Below are 22,276 nucleotides of genomic sequence, written 5' to 3'. Positions count from 1 at the left end.
ATGCACACGAAAATCCAAAGATATGGCAATTGCATAGGCATGAGCTAGTATAAATCCAAACCATTATGTTGCAACAATGTTTAACCAGAATGCTAAAGACTAAGGATTAAAATGATATCTTACAGCAATGATATTCTCACATAGATCCTTAAAGGTCACAGTTTATATGTAGGGGAATTAAGGCATGATATTAGATATAAACTTAGTTGTCTTCAAACATGGTAAGAAAATTTATGTATTCTGTTCAAATTTTAACTTAAACTCATCAGTAGGAACTCAATACATGAATAAAAAAATAAAAAAAATAAAAACTTCAGGCCAAGATTTCTAGAAATATGATTTTTACTGTATCAAAATGCTGGCCAAACCATATCTACATACAGATAATAACGTGTTCTACAGAGAGTTTTCTATCAAAAATACAGAATACATTTCACAATTTGCATTTATACACAATACAGATTAACGGAGAAAACACACCTATAACTCTTTTTTATACTAGAAAAAGTGGAGCAAAACGACAACTATTATATTTCAACAACGGATTTGAACCCTATAGATATACGGAAGAGCATACTAATGGATTTATGAAACATTACCAAGAAAGCAGCTATTTCATTAACATCATGACACAGTGTCTTCTAGCAAATATGATTTCAATTACATAACATCTTAAACATGAGAAGTTCAACTAAAAAAAAAACCTTACAGAAAAAACAAAAAAAAAAACAAAGTGTTTTCGCTTAGGTATTTGGTCGAACACCTAGTAGTCACATTTTAATACTATATCATTTGAAACCAATTTACCACAACATATGATTCCTAAAACATGACAGCGGCAAAAAAAGTATTTTAACATGTGATTCTAACAAAAACCATGAATATAGAATGACGATTTAAATCAATGGTCAAGTAAGATGTTGTATACTTATTTTTTTTTCACTATCAGAACACAAAAGAAATTAAAGTTAAACTAACAGTACGTCCATGACAGTATAAATGCAGATTCAACCGAATTTATAGAAATCAAAACGAAAGGAAGAGAGGCGACTGACCTTTTTTGGGTGCAGCGAACGGGTATGAGTCTCGGATTCGTACTCGAACTCGAAGAAACCAATTCCGATTAAAGTAACTAAAGTCCCAAAATAAATGAAAATGGAGTAATTGTTGGTCGCTGCTAAAGTTCACCGGAAAAGGAAAATTAAATTTGGAATATGGTTTGTATCTCTTAAAAAAAACTGAATCCTTCTTTCTCAAGAATTTGAAAAATCCCTCCAAATACTAAAAAATTCCCCTTTCTAAACAAAGTTCCCCCCTTAAACGATTCCACTTCGAATTCCATTTATAGGGTTTTGTTTTTGTATTAAATAAAGGGGAAGAGCGTATGAGAGAGATGAAGGAGCGGGGGACAAGAAGAAATGGAGAGGTAGGCGTGGGGGACAACAGTGAGTGGAGAGGCAGAGATTGAGCATGGGAGAGATGAATGAGAAAGAGAAGGGGAAGAGAAAGAGACGTTGGGGAGGAGAGAAGGAGGAAAGGGTGAGGGAGGCAGAAAATGAAGGAAAAGGGAATTAGGGTAAAGATAATGAGGGTTGGGCCGGGTAGGAGTTAATTGAGCTGGTCCGTTTTGGGCTGGCCTATTAATTTAAATATGGGATGATATAAATGTGGATTGGATATTAAAAATGTGGGTTGCTTATTCGGGTAGGGAAATAATATTATATTTGTATTTTAAGCCATTAATTGGCTAAAAATTGTTGACCATTTTTTCGCTATTTAATTATTTTGGGATTCTAATTTAATAACTGGTATAATATATATTATGTAGAGACGATAATTAACCTGTAGAAGAATAAAGATTTTGCAAAATATTGCCTTGTAATAAATTTAACGAGTCTGAACCCGAAAAAATGAAATGATGACGAATCATCTAAAATTTGTAGTAAAGTGATACTTGTAATGTTAAAAATAAAAGTAATGATATTTAGTAGTAATGGCAATGAAATAAAATATTTAGGTCGTCAGTAAATTTAGAAAGCCTGAGTAAATTAAAATAAAGGAGGGACAAAATTGGGTGTCAACAGCGTTTATTTACTGTTGACTTTCAAATATATTATTGCACGGCTATTACGACGTCATTTTATTTTTTCATCTGAGCACTCATAAATACATACTTTTATATTAGGGGATATTTTAGCACACTTAGTATATGATTAATTAAAATAGGTCTTCTACTCAAATTCAAAAGCAAATTTATTTTTGTCAAGCAGCCCACATTTTATTCATTAGCCCATATTTTGTTCCCAGCCCACATTTTAATTAACCAGCCCAATGTTTTCAGCCAACCCAGTCCAAATTTTTGACCCGACCCGCCCTTTTCGTTTAACAAGGAACCATTAGGGTTCCTTGCTCATTTTCTTCGTCCCCCCCCCCCCCCCCCCCGCTCCTCTCTCTTCCCACTTCGCCTTGTTCCCCACGCTTCTGCCACCTCCACTTCCCTTTGTTCCCCGCCCTTCTCTCTCTCCCGCTCCTCCTTCTCTCTTTCTTCAACACAAAGCAAAACCCTATAAATAGTGGCAGATTGAATCGTTTGGGGACAGTTTTTGAAAGGCCTGGAATCGCAAAAATCCCTTACAAAACCAGAGCTTGAATCGCAAAATCCCCTCTGAAATTAAGTTCTGAAACAAGTTTTTTTTTTAGTCATGAAATTCCCCAAGAACTAGGGCTTGAGTAGCTGAAATCCCCCCTAAAACTAAAATTCTGAAACAAGTTTTTGAAATCTTGAAAATTTCTAAAAATATAAGTCTTTTAGTCGCCTATAATTCCCTTAAATACGAGTTTTGTTGGCAGTTATAATCTCGTTTTATGGTCGAGTCAAAACACTAAATCAATTTTGTTTCGTTCGCCTTTGGTGTTGCTGCGAATCCGAGCATCGCAAGCTCGGATTTGGTAGTGTTCGAGTGTGTGTCGAAGGCTTCGCACCCACTTCGTTGCACCCGAAGAAGGTCCGTAATTCTCCTTCTCTTTTACTTTTAATTCTGTTCCTTATTTTTCAGTTAGTTTTCTATAGATTCCAGCATGCTAGTTAAGGTTTATTTGTCTGAATTTCAATAGGAAAGTGAGTTTAGTTTGTCTAATGGTTGCTTCAGCTTTGTATGGATGCATATATCTTTTGCGCCTTTGTCAAGCTTATTTCACTTTTCTTCGAATTTGCAAAGAATGAGCCCTTTTAGTATCCTTTGTCTGTTCGAGGATTAACTCAAAGTATAAGCTGCTAGATGATATGATTTAGTTTCAGATTGCATAATAGTTTAGTTTTTTTTTTATTTGAATCTGCTCTTGTCTTCCATTAAATGGTTAGTCTTTAGTAGTTAAAGAGTGTGTTTTCCTGAAGTTACGAGCTGAAATGGTTGATAGCGTAGCTGCTAATCTGATTTTCTAAATCTACATTGTAAAGTTCGTTCATTTAGGTCTTACGATTAAAATATCATACTTTGAAGATTAAGTTAGGTAGAGGTTAATCTAACAATTGAAGTATTGTGTCCATCCCTAGGACACGTGCCCCCCCCCCCCCTATAATGACTCATCAATTTTATTGTTTTTTTTTAATTCGGTGGGGCCCTCTTAATTGTCTAATTAGCTAACTTAATCTTAATTAATTACTAATCCCCACTTAATAATCTAATCATGGTTAATTAATTCTCAATCTTCATTAATGTTTCCATACTAATAGTAATTAGCTAGCAAGCCGTGCATTATTAAAATCGGGGTTAAAAAGTCCTTGCCTCATATCTCAAAATTAATCTTGTCCTTGAACTTACGTCGATTAGCTTACGAATAATCCAACGTACAAAAATACGGGGTATAACACCAGCTTATAAAATGATCATCTAAGAACCTCCAAAATCTATATGTCACGTCACAACTTGTGTTTACGTGTTCAATTTTATACAAGTTGAGGTGCCTACTTGCGCACACCCAAAATTGGAGGGAGTACTTGTCAGCTGAGGTCAAGTTTAAATGCCTGTTTATGTAGTATGCCTTTTATTAAACTCGTACTCTGATTATTGTGGGGTCCAGCCCCTATTTAGAGAGAGAAAGTGGTTTCTTGTTTTTGACAATTGCAAAAGCAGGAAAGGATTTCAAAGTGAAATCTTCAATGTGGAAATTTGGCATTGGCCAAATTTAATACCAAGAAGAAAATTGGCTCACTCTATCCCTAAATAGGGAGCTCTCGTTCAGTTTATTAACACAAAAATTCTCAGAGAATTATATCTGAGTATAGAAAGCCTAGTGAGGCATACCATAGACTGTGTAAGAAAATAGTCTGTGAAGAAAAATAGAGTGTGCGATATTGTAACGAGGTGAGAAAATCAATAGAGTGTTATTTATTTTGAGTGTGTAGTGGTCTTTAGAGTATTTATACTCGTGATTACACAGTGTAAAATTCCTTGCTATAGTGATATTAGTTGCTCCTCTTGGCCGTGGTTTTTCCCTTATTCAGAAGGGTTTCCACGTAAAATCTTGGTGTCATTATTATTTCATTTTATTCTTGATGATTTAACCATAACTTAGTGTTTCATATTTATCACTAATACCGTTAATATTATTTTTGCGAGTTTATTTTCATTCCCAACAAGTGGTATCAGAGCCAAGATTCTGGCTGAGTATGCCTCCTCTCTTTCCAAGCTAGCTCCGATGCAACTGCTATCGAATTAGCTCTTGGTGCTCTGTGGTTGCAACACAGTCTGAACTTCCAAATTAGAAAAGAATTACTTTGGTCTCCGAATAAATAGTATTTGTATTTGTGATAAACAATGAAAGCCAACACCAGTAGAATGGTTACCTTGAGTGGTGTAAATTATGTCATTTGGAAAGGCAACATGGAAGATTTGTTCTATGTCAAGAATTTTTATCAACTTGTCTTTGCCACTAAAAAGCCTGATAATAAATCAGATGAAGGGTGGAATTTGTTACACAGGTAGGTTTGCAGCTTTATTAGATAGTGGGCCGACGATATTGTGTCAAACCATATTTCTGGGGAGACGCATGCTTGGATCCTATGGGAGCAACTTGAAAGTTTGTATGCTCGAAAAACTGGAAACAACAAGATGTTTTTGATAAAGCAGAAGTTGGGTTTAAAATACCATGATGGTTCCGCAATGACAGATCATCTGAATGATTTTCAGGGGATCATGAACCAGTTATCCGCTATGGGCATTAATTTTGATGAAAAAATTCAAGGCTTGTTTCTACTTGGTTCCCTACCAGATTCTTGGGAAATTCTTAGAACTTCATTATCAAATTCTATTCTGGATGGTGTGATCTCTATGGATATTGCCAAAATCAGCCTTTTAAATGAAGAGATGAAAAGAAAATCTCAAGGCTCCTCCTCATCAGATGTCTTGGTGACTGAATCTAGGGAGAGAAGCAAGAATCGTGATTCTCAAAATAGAGAACATAATAGAAGCAAATCCAGAAGAAAACTAAAAGATATTGAGTGCTATCATTGCGGAAGAAAGGTCACACAAAAAAGTTCTGCCAGATTTTGAAAAACGAGAATAGAGACAAGGAGGAAAAGAAAGAAGATAGCAATCGTGTGGCCACCATCCATACAGAAAATCTTGTTATTGTCCTTGATGCAGATCTGATAAATATTGCTTGTGATAAGTCAACTTGGGTTGTGAACAGTGGTGCCGCATCTCATGTGACATCAAGAAAGGAATTTTTCTCATCCTATACTCAGGGTGACTTTGGAACTTTGAGTATGGGTAATAAGACTGTATCTGGATGGCTGGTGTTGGAACGATTTATTTGGAAACTAGTATTTGAACTAAACTAGTTTTAAACAATGTAAAGCATGCGCCTGATGTTCGTTTGCATTTGATCTCTGTTGGTGTTTTGGATGATGGGGTACATGTCAGTACCAATGATGCTGGAAAATGGAAGCTCACTAAGGGTTCCATGATTGTGGCTAATGGCAAAAAGCGTTGTGGTCTATACTCGACTATGGCCTCTACCTGTGTTGATATGGTGAATGCAGTTGAGAGCAATAGCTCTTCAACGCTATGGCATAAGAGGCTTAGCCATATTAGCGAGAAAGGACTAAATATTTTGGCCAAGAAGAAATTGTTGTCAAATTTTGAAAGTGCCAAATTAGAAAAGCATGAGCACTGCTTGGTTGGAAAACGAAATAGAATTTCTTTCAAGTCTTAACCTCCTTCAAGAAAGACATAGTTACTTCAGTTGGTGCATTCAGATTTATGTGGTCCAACGAAGACAAGGACCTTGGGTGGTACACTTTACTTTGCTACTTTTATTGATTATTTCTCAAGGAAACTATGGGTCTACATCTTGAAGACTAAAGACCAAGTATTGGGTGTATTTAAACAGTTTCAGGCTCCAGTTGAAAGAGAAATATGAAAGAGGCTGAAGTGTATTCGTATTGATAACGGTGGTGAATATTGCAGACTGTTTAACGAATACCGTAAGCAACAGGGTTTAGGACACTAGAAGACTCCTCCAAAGACTTCCCAGCTTAATGGCTTGGCGGAGAGGATGAACGGAACCCTAATGGAAAGAGTCAGATTTTTGCTTTCTGAAGTAAAATTATCGAACTCTTTTGGGGCAAGTCTTTATTGATCGTTGCACATGTTATCAACCTATGTCCCGCTGTTGCTTTGCAAAATGATGTTCCAAACAATGTTTGGTATTGCAAGGATGTTTCCTATGACCATTTGAAAGTGTTTGGTTGTAAATATTCACCACTGTTATCAGTACGAATACAAGGCAGTACGAATTTAACTACCAAGACAAGGCAGTGCATCTTCATTGGTTATGGCCTTGATGAGTTTGGTTACAGGCTATATGATCTAATTGAGAAGAAAGTTGTGAAGAGTCGTGATGGAGGATCAAACCATTGAAGATATTAACAAAACGAAAAAGTTAAAATCTTCAAGTTCTGAAGGTTTAGTTAAATCTTGATCAAGTTCCTCGTACAAACGTTGATGACGTTAGTGGGCTCGAAAATGATGGTGATACCCAAAACCATGTTCCAGATCTGCATGTTGATGATGATAACGATTGTGCTATTGATGAGGTAGATGCTACTATTCATAAAGTTGTGTACGAGTCAAATATTCCACTTAGAAGGTCTACTAGACAGCATGTTCATTCTTCCCATTAATCACCTAATGAGTATGTATTGCTCACTGATGGGGGAGAACCTGAATGTCATGATGAGGCCATGGAAGATGATCACAAGGATAAATGGATTGAAGCCATGCAAGATGAGATGAAATCTCTGCATCAGAATCATACTTATGATTTGGTGAAATTTTCAAATACTTATGATTTGGTGAAATTTCCTAAGGGCATGGGAGCTTTGAAAATCAAGTGGGTGTTCAAAGTTAAAGCAGAAGAACACAGCTTGAAGCTCAGGTACAAAGCTATATTGGTTGTTAAGGGATATGGTCAAAGGAAGGGTATTGACTTTGACTAAATATTTTCTCCCGTTGTGAAAATGTCTTCATTCTTAAGTCCTTGGTTTGACTGTTAGTCTTGATTTGGAGATTGAGCAGATGGGTATGAAGAATGCTTTTCTTCATGATGGCTTAGAAGAAGAGATTTATATGGAACAACCTAAGGACTTCAAGGCAAAAGGTAAAAAAAAAAATTATGTGTGCAAACTTGAGAAAAGTCTCTATAGATTGAAGCAAGCTCCCAGACAGTGGTACAAGAAGTTTGAATCTGTTATGGGGGAGCGAGGCTATAACAAGGCTTCTTCAGATCACTGTGCGTTTGCACAAAAAAATTCTAATGATGACTTTATCATCCTCTTGCTGTATATGGATGATATGTTGATTATGGGCAGGAATGCTTCCAAGATTGACGAGTTGAAGAAACAGTTGAGTAAGTTTTTTTCTATGAAAGACTTGGGTCATCCTAAGCAGATTTTGGGCATGAGAATTACTTGTTTTAGGGATGAAAGGAAGCTTTATTTGTCACAAGAGAAGTACATTGAGTGTGTACTAGAGCACTTCAACATGAAGAGTGTTAAGCCGGTTAGCACACCTGTTCCTGGTCATCTGAAATTGAGCAAGAAGATGTATCCTACAACAACGGAGGAGAAAGAGAGCATAGCCAAAATACCTTATTCCTTTGCCGTCAAAAGATTGATGTATGCAATGGTATGCACTCGACCAGATGTTGCTCATGCAGTTGGTGTTGTTAGTATATTTCTCAAAAATTCAGGAAAAAAGCATTGGGAAGCTATGAAGTGGATACTCAGGTATCTAAGAGAAAGCTCGGATTGTTACACTCCGTATCTTTGAAGAAGCATGTACCAAATTTGAAACATAAGTATGTTGAGTTATGGTTAACTAAAACCACTTCGAAATATAAGCAAGCATTATCAAGTACATTTAAAGAGTGAAGGATGTATATAAGGTATACCGGAAGGTTTTATAAGGAAATGAGTGAAAGAAATAGAGTAGTACGACTTTGGAGAAAGGATGGGTAAACTTTCGTGTGAAATTTTGGTCCAAATTGAGGGACGAATATCTCTTAGCATATGAACTGTTTTGAAGTGAACCAAGAGCCTAAAATGAAGTTAGTCGAGTCTAGTTTCCAACGCAACAAACCACTCATCGAAAGGACATCAGAGTAGAGAACTATGGATTTTACAAGTTTGGCTGACAGAGCAGAAACGTGTGCTACAGTACTGCTACAGTACCCGACTTGCTACAGTGACCCGACCTGAATTTAACCCCTATATAAAGGGTAATAACCCCCTTTTTTTCATCAGAGTTTCCCAGAAAATTCCAGAAATTTGAAGATAAAGAGTGAGAGAATAAAAAAGTGAGCAATTTTCAAGTAGCGGAGTAGTGGTTTAGGTCCGGGTAACGCATGGTTGTGATTCTAGTATTGTTTTGTGGTGGATTTTAGCGTGGATATTAAGGATATTGCTGTCTTAACAAGAAAAAAGGTATGACTCTTTCTCTTTTGGTATTATTTAAGGCTTATTCTCGGAGACAAAGTCGTTAAATAATTGTGTAGTAAGTTGGTTAGTTATGGATGTTGGAAAACAACGTGTGGGCTGTTTTATGGTACATATTAGTGTTGGAAATGATGTTATTGATGTTGGTATTGTTGTTGTTGTTGTTGGTTGCTGAATTGAGATTCCGGGCTAAGCATATAAACAAGGGAGATGTTGCTCGATTTTCAGCAGGATATAAAATAGTTTGACTTGAAAGCTTAGCACAAATATACTACGATGATTCTAACGATTGTGTGAATCCTCTTAACTGTAGACTTACGAGCTCGGACGAATAAGTGTAGATAATTGGAGGCTGAACAGGTATGTTAAGGCTCGTCCCTTTTCTTTCAAAGGCATGATTCCTATGGTATGAGTCCATAAGCGTTTCCATAACCTCCTTGATTTCAAAAGCTAGAAGTTTGTGACTCTTAAAGCTTCTTATGATGTTAAAAATGAGAATGTTTATGAGGATTACGTTGAGGATGATTTTATGCTTAAAGGTATCAAATATGATTTCAACGATAATGTAAAAATGTTAAGCTATTTCATGATTTTCTCGATTAATTTCATTGTTGTTGATCTCACCTTATAAATTGTTCCTTCAAAGTGGGATAGAGCGATAGTTTTTATTTGAACTCATATGCATGCCATGAGTATAATATATGTTTATAGCTATTTTGTGACATTACAGAGTTCTATCATTTCATTTTGATTATGCACTGCACTCATTTTCATTCTTCATGTATATATAAGGCACAGTTGACAGGGGGTGGCGATGTGACCTTTGTTGTATATATATATAAGGCACAGTTGACAGGGGGTGACGCTGTGACCTTTGTTGTGTGTATATATGGCACAGTTGACAGGGGGTGACGCTGTGGCCTTTGTTGTGATGTTTCTATGGATATATGTGTTTTTTTGATATAGTTGTACTGATGCATTTATTTTGCCCATTCATTGTCATGTCTCAAATGTTTTCTAGGATTTTATCTACATGTTGATTTCATGTCTTACATACTCAGTACACTATTCGTACTGACCCTCTTTCTTCGGGGCCTACATTTCATGCCCGCGGGTATATACACTCAGTTTGGTGATCCTCCAGTTTAAGACTTCAGCTCAGCTTCTTGGAGGGCTCTAGTGTTCCGGAGCTCTAGTCGTTTTGGTATAGATCCTTTGACATAGCATTTGTTATAGTCTTAGAGGTCTGTAGACATATGTGGGTTGCATGTATATGGTTTGATCAGCTAAGCAGATGTAGTTCGTTTTGGATATTCCCGTGCATAGTGGCAGCCTTATCGGTTTGCATATTTTGTTATGTTTGGTTAGCTGTGGCTTCTCAAGAGACAGGTTCTTTTTAATGTATGATATGGTGAGTTTACAGCGTGCTGTTACAGATTGCCATATTGTTTCCAGTTTCGGTCTGATCATATCGAGCAGGTTCGTATACGGGTGTCCAGTTAGGACACTAGTCATGGCCCATCGGTTTGGGTCGTGACACAGATGAATGCTTGTGTTTTGGAGGATCAAATCCAATTTTGAAGGGCTATAAAAATTCTGATATGGCAAGTGACCTTGATAACAGAAAATCCAATACTGGATATTTGTTTACTTTTTCAAGGAAGCTATATCATGGCAGTCGAAGTTGCAGAAGTGTGTTGCACTATCTACAACTGAAGCGGAGTATATTGCGGCTATTGAAGCTGGCACAGAGATAATATGGCTCAAGAGATTTCTTCAAGAACTTGGATTGCAACAGATGGAGTATGTTGTCTATTGCAACAGTCAGAGTACAATAGACCTGAGCAAGAACTCCATGTACCATGCGAGAACAAAAACATTGACGTCAGATATGCTGACCAAAGTGGTACCGAGAGACAAGTTCGAATTGTGCAAAGAACTTGTTGGCATGCACTCAAACTAGAAGCCCAGTGTACTCTCTTTCATGTGAATGGGTCTGGAGGGGGAGATTTGTGGGGTCCAACCCCTATTTTGAGGAAGAAAGAGGTTTCTTGTCTTTGACAATTGCAAAGGCAGGCAAGGATTTCAAAGTGAAATCTTCAATGTGGAAATTTGTCACCGGCCAAATTTAAGGCCAAGAAGAAAATTGGTTCACTCCATCCCTACAAATAAGGGGCTCTCGTTCAATTTACTAACACACCAATTCTCAGAGAACTATATCTGAGTATAGAGAGCATAGTGAGGCATATCGTAGACTATGTCAGAAAATAGTCTGTGAAGAAAAATAGAGTGTGAGCGATATTGTAACGAGGAGAGAAAATCAAAAGAGTGTTATTTCTTTTGAGCGTGTAGTGGTATTTGAAGTATTTATACTCGTGACTACTGTTGACATCTAATTTTCACCTCATAAAACACGTATTTTAATTTTCAAATTTTTCGAGTCCAAGACGGAGTAAGGATGCCCTTAAAATTTAAAAATCCCGAGAAAATTGCAAAATTTGACGTTTAATTATTATTTTCATAAAAATTAACAATTACAAGAAATTACGAGTCATTTACTTTCACAAACGTGATTTGAAAAGAAGATACATATCCCGCTCCGTCTAAGTCGAAAATATTGTTAATTAAAAATGACCTATGAATTATGCCTCATTTTGACCTCATTTTTTCACATTGTTAAATATTGCTCGGAAGTATATCAATATTGGGCTCGTATTTTAAAACGACGTATTATAATTTTTATTTCATCAAAATATTATTTTACGAGGGGCGTATTAGACTAATTAATCTAAAACTATATAAAAACTATGCTACATTTTTATAAAAAATAAGAAGGGGATTTTGTCCATTTGTACCTTTGTTGGTACTATTTGGATAAGGTCTTTTTGGGAGGAAAAGTACAGCCAAGTGGCCAATTTTTGTCCATAGAATTCTAAATATTTAGTTGGATGATTTTGAAAATTTGAATAAGGATTTGGGGGGGGGGGGGGGGGGAAGTACGGCCAAGTGACCTATTTTTGTCCATAGAATTCTAAATGCTTAGTAGGATGATTCTTGAAAATTTGAATAAGGATTTTTTTTGTGGGGGGGGGGGGGGGGGGGGGGGAAGTAAGGCCAAGTGGTCTATTTTTGTCCATAGAATTCTAATTGCTTAATTGGATGCTTTTAGAAAATTTGAATAAGGATTTTGGGGGAAAAAACTATGGCCACAGGGCCTATTTTTGTCCATGGAATTCTAAATTGGCTTGCCTATAAATAGAAGGGATGGACATTAAGAAAAAGGGAGTTTTTTTTTTTTTTGGGGGGGGGGGGGGTGGGGGGGAGAGATTTTTTTTAGGAGGGCACATTTTTGAGGGAAAAAAAAGGGAATCTTCTTTTTCTATTTTTGAAAAAAAAAAAGAGTAAAAAAGGAAAAAAAAAAAGAGTTCAAATTTGGCATCCTAAAAGCTAAAGTTTGATTTATATATTCAAAGCTTAGCAACAAAAAATAAAAAAAATATAAGATATACACATAGAAAAAGAGGGGAAAAAATTCAAAAGAAAAAGGGTTTTAAAGATTTGTGAAGTGTTTGGTGCTTGAAGTAGATTGAATCAATCCTCATTTTGATTTTTAGGTTGCCCCATCAAAAGGTAACCGCTGATTCTATCCTTTATTTCATTTCTAGTTATGATTATATATTTATTATGATACGTGTGTTAGATAAAAATAATTTTTTGCTAGCTTAGTCTTGTTTGATGAGTAAGTGGATATTATGTGAATTTGATACCATTGAAAAAAATGAAAATAAATTATAAGTTTGATTTAGACAATGTTAAGTGATTTTGGGTTAGTTAAATTGATATCCTTTATTTCATTTCTAGTTATGATTATATATTTATTATGATACTTGTGTTAGTTAAAAATAATTCTTTGCTAGCTTAGTCTTGCTTGATGATTAAGTGGATATTATGTGAATTTGATACCATTTGAAAAAATGAAAGAAAATTAGAATTTGATTTAGACAATGTTAAGTGATTTTAGGTTAGTTTAATTGATAAAAATAAGGAAAAATTTCATCGTTTATTTCATTTTAAGTTATGATTATATATTGTTTATGATTCTTGTGTAGTTGAAAAGGATTAGGTACTAGCCTAACTTTGTTTACATGATTAAGTGAGTATCCTAGATTTATTACTATTTGAAAAAATTAAAATAAATTAGAAGTTTGATTTAGACAATGTTAAGTGATTTTAGGTTAGTTAAATCGATAAAAATAAGAAAAAAAAGATTTCATCCCTTATTTCATTTTAAGTTCTGATAATATGTTATTTATGATGCTTGTGTAGTTGAAAAGGACTACGTGCTAGCCTAACTTTGTTTACATGATTAAGTGAGTATCTTATGGATTTATTACTATTTTTGACAATGTTAAGTGATTTTAGGTTAATTCAAATTGATAAAAATAAGAAAAATAGTAGCTTAAGTTATAATTTTGACATTGTGTTGATAGGTTTAGTGTGATTTATTCATTCTTGTTAGCTTTTGATATAAAAAAAAAATTAAAAACCTTAATTCTTGTGAGTTTGTTACTAATTCATAGCAACTATTGGGCCATTTGCATAAACTGTCCTTTTATTTATAAGTATGATAATTATGGGCTTGGTTTAAAAGTATTGTAATTCATTTTTTAGCTTTGTAAATTAAATAATTGACCTCGGCCTATTACTAATGTTTTGTACACCTATCTTTTGTGACCTCCCCAATTTGTTTGTGGATCTTTCGAGGCCCACTAACATTTCTAGATCGAGCAACCCTTATCATGGAAGGACTAAGGCATTGGAGCATAATTTGGAGCGGAAATATTTATTTATGCATTTTTCTATTGGGCTTGGTTGGCCTAATTCCCTACTCTTTATATTATTTACTTGATTATATATATATATATATATATATATATATATATATATATATATATATGTATGTTTGTATATAAATTGGAACCTTGAATGAGATTATCAGGTCTAAGAGTTGCTAAAATTGATTTTCAAACAAAAAAATAAAAAAAATAAAAAAAAAACCGTTTAGGTAAATTTAGGATTGTGGATGATTTTGAGGATTTTGGATACCTTTGATATGATTTTGAACTTATAGGTAAGCTTTAGGACTACTATGATTGATTTGAAACTTGGGTTGGAAAATATGTTTTGTAAACTTAGATTATCATTTTGGGTGAACTGTTTTGACTATTAAAAAAAATTAATGAGTTAACTTTGAGACTTTTTATAAAGATTAAAACCAAGAATTGGATAAAAGTTCTAAAAATATGGCTAACCTATGGAGTATATTGGTATGCATATAAAAACTATTTTCTATACTTAAAAATATTTTTTTTCTAAAAACCCTTTTTCTAAAATCGGAGGGCTTACGTAATGTTCTACTTGGGTTAACACCTTCGGGTTTTAACCTAGGTGTTCTAGTCCGAAATCCGAAAACGCCGAATTTTGGGCAAAACTCTACCATTTTCGTTTCTTGAAAAGGACTGTTTTTTGGCATGAATGACTAATTTCTATTTGCGAAAATATGAAACAAAAAATGCTTTTTATCACAAGCAATTTATATCTACAAAGGCATACTATTAGAACCCGTAGGTCAACCGTATTTTACGGATCCTTCATACAAGGGTGCCTAACACCTTCCCCTGGGGAATCACCAGAACCCTTACCCATACTTTGGTTAGATTAGGATTCTTTTAAAATTTAACCGTTTTAAATGAACCCTTTTCGAATCGATTGTCCTAATTTCCTAAAAATTAGGTGGCGACTCTAAAACATTATCCATTCTAAGTACCATTACATAGAGGTATATGTTTTCCTTTTTCCGGTACGATTGACAACCGTACTTCCCTGGGACACTTTCCTTTTTAAATGAAATAAGTGCAAATGCGAATCGGAAAAAATATCAACCCGCTACAATTACACAGTGTAAAATTCCTTGCTATAGTGATATCAATTGCTCCTCTTAGCCATGGTTTTTTCCTTATTTAGAAGGGTTTCTACATAAAATCTTAGTGTCATTATTGCTTCATTTTATTCTTGCTGATTTAACCATAACTTAGTGTTCCACATTTATCGCTAATACCGTGAATATTATTTTTACGAGTCTATATTTATTCCCAACAATTACTACCTTCGTTGTTGTGACTCGACGAAGACGAGGTGAGGTGAAAGGAAAGAGTGGATGGTCTAAGGACTTAGACAAGAAGAAAGAGATGAAGAAATGGTCCCCGACTAAGAGCCTATTTGGATGGGCTTAAAAAAAGCAGCTTATAAGCTGAAAACAGTGTTTAAGGACTTTTTTTTTTTTGACTTATAAGTTGTTTTCAGCTTATAAACTGTTTTTTTAAGCTATGCCAAACGGGCCATCTTGTTTTTTTTAGCTTATTTTAAGCACAAAATGGCTTATAAGCTGGCCCGCAAACACTCAAAAAAGTAATAATAATTATGTATATACCTATACCAGGGTAAAACACTAATGTGTCTCACACATTTTAAAATTTCTCAACATGGCATTGTTCTCATCCAATCAATTTCTAGAGAGGTGCTCCAGCTTCCTCTTTCTCCCCTAGATTCTTGGTATAATAAATTAATAGTAATAATAATTATACCATGTGATAATCAAAATAGTAGCCCATCCCTGACCCAAAAAGGCACACAGGAAAACAAGTCAGAACAAAAAAGAAAAAAGTCTACGCCGCCCCCGATTATCATAAGAGATTAAGGGGTCATAAGTTTTTTAAAATTTGCACTTGCAAACTGTCAACAGACTGAGTCCGACAGGAAATCTTGACAACACATGAGATTAGTATGTTTTTGTTAATTTACAATGCTCTAATTATTGGCTAACTTCACACTTAGGTCAAGAAAGGGCCAAATACATGGTTATAATCCGATCTTAAATACATAATTGAACTATTTGATCACCACCTCAAAAAAGAAAGGAAAAAAACGAATTGTTTTCGTGTAATATGTATCTGCACAATAAAACCCACTCCCTTGACCAAAGATAAAAATAAAAATAAAGCCTTTATGGTACATTCCCATGGTTTACTAAAAGGATTCATAGCCCAACACACTATAATTTTTCCGTAAGTTAATTTCATGAACTAATTAGAACATTTTGTAGATTAAGAATATAATAAAGAAAAATAAGAGCCCGTTTGGATTAGCTTATAAGTTGCCAATAAGCTGTTTTCAGCTTTTTTGAGTGTTTGGCTGGCCAACTTAAAGTCATTTTGTGCTTAAAATAAGCCCAAAAAATTAATTAGACCCGTTTGGTTAACTTATCTAAAGCAGCTTATCAGCTGCTTTTTTTAAGCCCATCCAAACAGGCTCTAAGACGCATCGTTGTTAAACCATCTTGTTCATCAATGCAAAAGCGCTCCAACCAAAGTAGGATAGGCTAAGTCTTCATCTTTGTACTCCTCCAACAGCTACTTGACAGTCGAATGAGACACTTGTCTAGGGTTGAGGAAAGGTAAGAAAAAAAAATCTAGTCACATATTTATAGGCATCTTCTAATAAGCCTAGTCATAACAGACTTCATTAATTTGATCATCAACAAGGCTTACACTACTGTCAGCACACACCAATAAATGAAGTGATTCAGACCTAATAAGAGATCCAACATGGGGATTTACAAGAATGATATTGGAGGTATGTGGTCTTGAACTTTTGACTTAGCTTGCCCCATGAGCAAGACTTCAAGTTTAATAAGTTTTGACTTTTGAAGTTGAAGTTTGCCCATGTGATAAGCAAGGTCAAAAATTCAATACCACACATTTTTAAGGTCATCGGGTGGTAATTTCCTGAACCCAACAAATGAATGATCCATGTCAGGTCCACCAACTATATTTGTTTAGCCCGATTTATAAGCCTTATAAATCAAACTAACTTTAGTCCACATTTATTCTAATATGTTCCCAAGTATTTTAAAATTATACAACTGTCAGTGCCTACCAATAAATGAAGTGATTCAGACCTTATAAGAGATCTCACAAGGGGATTTACAAGAATGATATTGTAAGTATGTGATCTTGAACTCTTAACCTCGCTTGCCCCACGAGCAAGACTTCAAGCTTAACAGGTTTTGACTTTTAAACTTGGAGGTTTGCCCATGGGGTAAGCGAGGTAAAAAATTTAAGCACACATTTTCAAGGTCATTGGGTGGTAATTTCTTGAACCCAACAAATGAATGATCCAAGTCAAGTCCACCAACTATATTTGTTTAGCCCGTTTTTTAAGCCACCTCAATCAAACTAAGGTTAATCCAAATTTATTCTAGCATGTTCCCAAGTATTTTGAATTTGACTTTGACTTTGCAAAATGTCAATAGGCTCAGCTGAATCCGAATAAAAATCTTGAAGATATGACTTACAGATGTATATCTTCAAATGATACTACAATGAGGATAAAATATCTTTTTGTAGATTTCCAATGGTCTGGTAACATGAAACACAGTGAGCTCTAACTTTTGTTTTTCAGTTTTAAGAATTTGCGACAATGTACAAGTAGATGAGGGAAATGGAAAAATATAAGTCAAGCAGATCTAAATTCTTAATTTATGGACACAATAAGTTGTAGATATTAATTTTGCTTGAATCAGATTAATTAGTTCTAACTTAAGGGGTTTGACTATAAACAATATCTAATTTTCTATCTAGAAGGCATCACAAAATGATATTTCTCTGATTCCGCGGGTCTCTTGAATTTTTTTAAATAAAGAACGAAGAATAGTCAAAAATGATCATCTCATAGTATCTAAATCTCCTTCTCTTTTGATAATCATATTGTTTTGTGCACAGCAGATAGCTATGAATTCTTTTGTGATGTTTACTTTCCTTTTGACTTTCTTGTTCCTCAATTCCTTTGTTTCTTTTGGACAAACAGAGGAATTATCCATTGGAGACAGAATTGACACAAACAAAACTATTACAATTGGTGTTACTATTATTTCTTCAGGCGGAAATTTTGAGATGGGCTTCTTTACACCAAACAATGGTATCAGTTACTACATTGGCACGTGGTACAAAATTATAACCCCGCAAACAGTCATTTGGGTCGCGAATCGCGACTCGCCACTTTCTTTCTCCGAAATGCCCAATGCAGAATTCGCGATCAAGAATGGAAATTTGGTCCTCCTAAATGGGACTCGACAGCTAGTTTGGTCAACGAAAGTCAACTCCAGAAAGTCTGACGATTCTATGGTTGCAGTTCTTGGTGATGATGGAAATTTTGCTTTAAGAGATGGTAATTCAAATTCAACGTCTCATGTACTCTGGAAAAGTTTCGATCATCCTAGTCATACCTTTATGCCTGGTGCGAGATTTAGTTACAACAAGAACACCGAAGCAATGCAATATGTCACGTCCTGGAGGAGTTCAGATGATCCTAGTCCGGGGCCTTATACTGTCGAATTTAATCCAACAAATGGCCAATTTAGGGCAATGTGGAAAAGGACCGAGGAATACTGGAACAGTGGCGCTTGGGATGGAGATAGTTTTAGAAATGTGCCATATAACACTCCCAACACAACAGTCAACTATACGTATGTCAACGATGACAACGAGGTTTACTACATCTACACCTTCTTTAGTCCTTTAGTCAAATCAAGATTTGTGATTGATGTCACGGGGGAAATGAAGCAGTTCACATGGTTGGATAGCTCCAAGCAGTGGAATGTGGTTTACCTTCAACCAACACGCTCTTGTGATGTCTATGCTTATTGCGGGGCATTTGGAACTTGCAATCCAGACTCAACTTCAGTATGCAGGTATGGTGGCGAATTAAGGATTTTTTATTGTAAACTTAATGACTTCATGTCTTGTAAATATACTACACTATAAATAATAAGTACGGGAATTTGTATCATAGGTGCTCAGTTAATATATATGTATGAACCATAACATAGGTCTGCTATTATGCAGGTGTTTGCCTGGTTTTGTTCCCAAATTAGACACCGACTGGGATTTAGATATTTTTTCTCAAGGTTGTGTTAGGAAAACAAATTTGAGCTGCGGTAGTAATCCAAGTGCTCCCTTTAAGGACAAGTTTTGGTTGATGTCTAATGTGACATTACCCAAATACTATGAAACTGCCAGAGTTACAAGCGCGACAAAATGTGAATCTGCTTGTTTAAATAATTGTTCTTGTACTGCTTATGCTTATGATGGCACTGACTGTTTAACTTGGAGTGAAGAATTACTAAATCTGCAACTGTCTCAAGATGATCAAAGAGGAAGAAACTTGTTTATCAAACTAGCTGCTTCTGATTTTCCAAGTGGTAATCAAAAAGTTATACATATCTACTTTATGTAGTTGGCATTCTTTAGGCAGTTTGTCTTAGCTATGTCAATAATTTTTTCTAAGTAGATATCTACTTTGTTTTGGATTGAGCAGCAATTAAAGCGAAACAATCATGGTCAACAAGGCTCAAAGTCATTGTTCTTGCAACAGTATGTGTGACAATCCTAGTAGTAAACTGCTTTATCTACATTTACTGTAGAAGAAGGATTGCAAAAGGAAAAGGTAAAGGAATTTTTCTTACCAAACACTTTCTTTCACAACTTTATCTCAATAATGTTTTCTAACTCATTGAATTCTTTCACTTTTTTCTTTAGGCCAGAGGAATTTCTTGGCTCATTTGCAGAGCAGAGATAATCTTATTGCTTTGACAAATGAAGATGATGAGAATAGCATCGATGCTCCATTTTTTAGTTTTGAAAGCATATTAGCTGCCACAAATCAATTCTCAGAGGCAAACATGCTTGGCCGAGGGGGATTTGGTCCGGTTTATAAGGTAATTGAATCTTTCTTTTTTTTCCATATATAATGTATCCTCTGGCCTATATATGTGTATGATTGTGTATTACTCCTTTATTCCTATTTATTTGTCCTATAGTCTTTTAGGAACAAAGGAAATAACACTTATTAAGCACATTTAACATTCAATTACTTGAAATAACACACTTTTGATCCCTTTGCTTATGAATATTTATAAATTTTCAGATTTACTAACCGTTCCAACGTTTTTACCAATGTGTTATAGTAAAATTGTATTGCTATTTCATATTTAAGGGTAATATTCTTCTAAAAATAGTCCAAGTATAACTTGATTTTTACACAAACAGACCAAAATCACATATTAATTGAAGGTCAAATTGGATGAATCATATACCACAAGGACAAAGATTATAATTTACCAATAACTGAGACCAAAAATGTCATTTTCCCTTAAAAATATTACTAATAATAAGAGTTTGACTAATTCAACCTTATTTATTATTTGTTCTTTCACCTATTAATGCTACGGTTAAAATTGAAAAAATATAATTGGTTCTCTCTTGTTTTTCTTTTGAAAAAAATTGACAAGTATTTTGGAACAACTATTTTCTGCAAACATGACAAATAAATAGGAACTGAGGAGTACATTTTTCGAGCCATATTTAATAAGCAAGTTACTACATTCTGATATATATTGCTGGAATGTTTTATCAGGGTAAATTTCCAGGAGGACGAGAAATTGCAGTTAAAAGATTATCAACTCAATCTCGACAAGGCATAGAAGAATTCACAAATGAAGTGTTATTGATTGCAAGAGTTCAACATAGGAATTTGGTTAAACTTTTGGGCTATTGTGTAAAGGGTGATGAAAAGATTCTACTCTACGAGTACATGTTAAATAAAAGCTTGGACACCTTCATATTTGGTTAGTAATTAGTCTCTTGCTATTACTTATTTCTTCATATTAACTAATCATAGTTAAATGATACAATTGATTTCACACAACTCAACTAGATCAACAAAATTGCACACGTCTGGATTGGAAAAAACGATTCGATATTATACTTGGAATTGCCCGTGGAATGTCTTATCTACACCATGATTCAAGATTGACAATCATCCATAGAGATCTGAAAACTAGCAATATTTTACTAGACGAAGGAATGAACCCCAAGATTTCAGACTTCGGCTTAGCAAGAATTGTCCAAGGAGACTATACACGAGCAAATACGACAAAAATCACTGGAACCTGGTAAGTTGAAAACATTAGTTCTATATTAATGTTTAAAGATGTTGAGTTGCAAAATGTGGCTAGCTAGTTAAACAAACCGATTTGATTGAAAATCTTGTTTTAAAAATTTACAATATGATACAAATATATATACTTATTTTGTGTGATTATATTTTCTCATGTAGTGGCTATATGTCTCCGGAATATGCGTTGAATGGATCATTCTCAACCAAATCAGATGTATTTAGCTTCGGGGTAATTTTACTCGAGATTGTCAGTGGTAGAAGAAGCACTGGATTTCATCAATACGAAGAGGCAATAAATCTTATAGAACATGTGAGTGAAAAATATAATTTTAAGTTTTGGTGTTTGATTTTAATCAATAAAAAGGCAATTTTTTCTATACTGACATTATTTTTTGTATATATGATGTGATCGTATAGGTTTGGAAATTGTGGGAAGAAGAAAAAGAAATCAATTTGGTTGATGAATCGCTACGTGAAACATGTAAGTTGGATGAAGCAATAAGGTGCATTAATATTGGCCTCTTGTGTGTACAAGAAAACCCTTGTCAACGTCCAAGTATGTCAAACGTCATAGTAATGCTTGGGGGTGAAAGCATGATTTTACCAAGACCAAATCAACCAGCTTTTGTGACAAGAAGTACTATTTCTAGTAAATCTACATCTTCGTCCTCTACCAACAACGGGCTAACTATTACAATTGAACAAGGTCGATAACATGAGGAAAGCTACGTACAAAGTTTTGATGCCCAAATGAATTCATTTGCCTGACACATCCTTGAGGAAATAGTTCAACAAAATTCTTTTATATCATAAATAGAATCCAATTATAAGTTGAAATTAATGTGACTATTTTTTTTAATCTGTGAAGTTGAGTGTTTATTATGTTGTATCATTATTATCAATCGTAGGTTTTCTTGTAAATGATATTTCAGTTATCAAAGGTGCACATAGGCTTCAAAATTTTGTTGTCTTTAAAATAAGCAAATTTTGCTTCCCCTTGTCAATAAAAGCATTTTTTTTCCCCATATTTCTTGCGACATTAATTTTAAGCATATATTTCTTGTTTAGGACCCTTTTTGCCATGAGAATTTTTCACTTTTTTCCGAAATTTTTTTCTTCATTTTTTCCGGAATCGGCATTTGGCCATGAAAATTCCAAATACAACTTCAAGTTCTATTTGGAATTTGAAAAATACCTAAAAAC

At 34.7% G+C, this 22,276-nt stretch overlaps 1 protein-coding gene across 1 annotated transcript; it reads left to right on the top strand.

Annotated features, from left to right (window-relative positions):
- The first annotated feature begins 7,246 nt into the window (after positions 1–7,246).
- LOC132637877 (G-type lectin S-receptor-like serine/threonine-protein kinase At4g27290) lies at positions 7,247–22,063 on the top strand. The gene is made up of 12 exons (XM_060354901.1): positions 7,247–7,440; positions 7,982–8,290; positions 10,435–10,477; positions 10,823–11,044; positions 17,839–18,806; positions 18,961–19,316; positions 19,433–19,561; positions 19,654–19,832; positions 20,531–20,741; positions 20,831–21,068; positions 21,233–21,383; positions 21,491–22,063. Exons 1-12 carry the CDS (start codon positions 7,247–7,249, stop codon positions 21,785–21,787), a joined length of 3,297 nt encoding a protein of 1,098 aa, XP_060210884.1. The 3' UTR covers positions 21,788–22,063.
- Positions 22,064–22,276: the final 213 nt, after the last annotated feature.

Source organism: Lycium barbarum, chromosome 4 (genome assembly GCF_019175385.1).
Source record: "Lycium barbarum isolate Lr01 chromosome 4, ASM1917538v2, whole genome shotgun sequence".
Lineage (NCBI taxonomy): Eukaryota > Viridiplantae > Streptophyta > Magnoliopsida > Solanales > Solanaceae > Lycium > Lycium barbarum.
This window is presented reverse-complemented; position numbering and strand designations above follow the sequence as displayed.

What these genes read in the sequence shown, in the direction of transcription:
- LOC132637877 (XM_060354901.1), top strand. Translation starts at nt 7,247, where the DNA reads ATGGAAGATGATCACAAGGATAAATGGATTGAAGCCATGCAAGATGAG. An exon ending in GCTATGAAGTGGATACTCAG is followed by an intron (nt 8,291 to 10,434) that starts GTATCTAAGAGA and finishes GTGCTGTTACAG; the next exon opens with ATTGCCATATTGTTTCCAGT. An exon ending in AAGGATTGCAAAAGGAAAAG is followed by an intron (nt 19,562 to 19,653) that starts GTAAAGGAATTT and finishes TTTTTTCTTTAG; the next exon opens with GCCAGAGGAATTTCTTGGCT.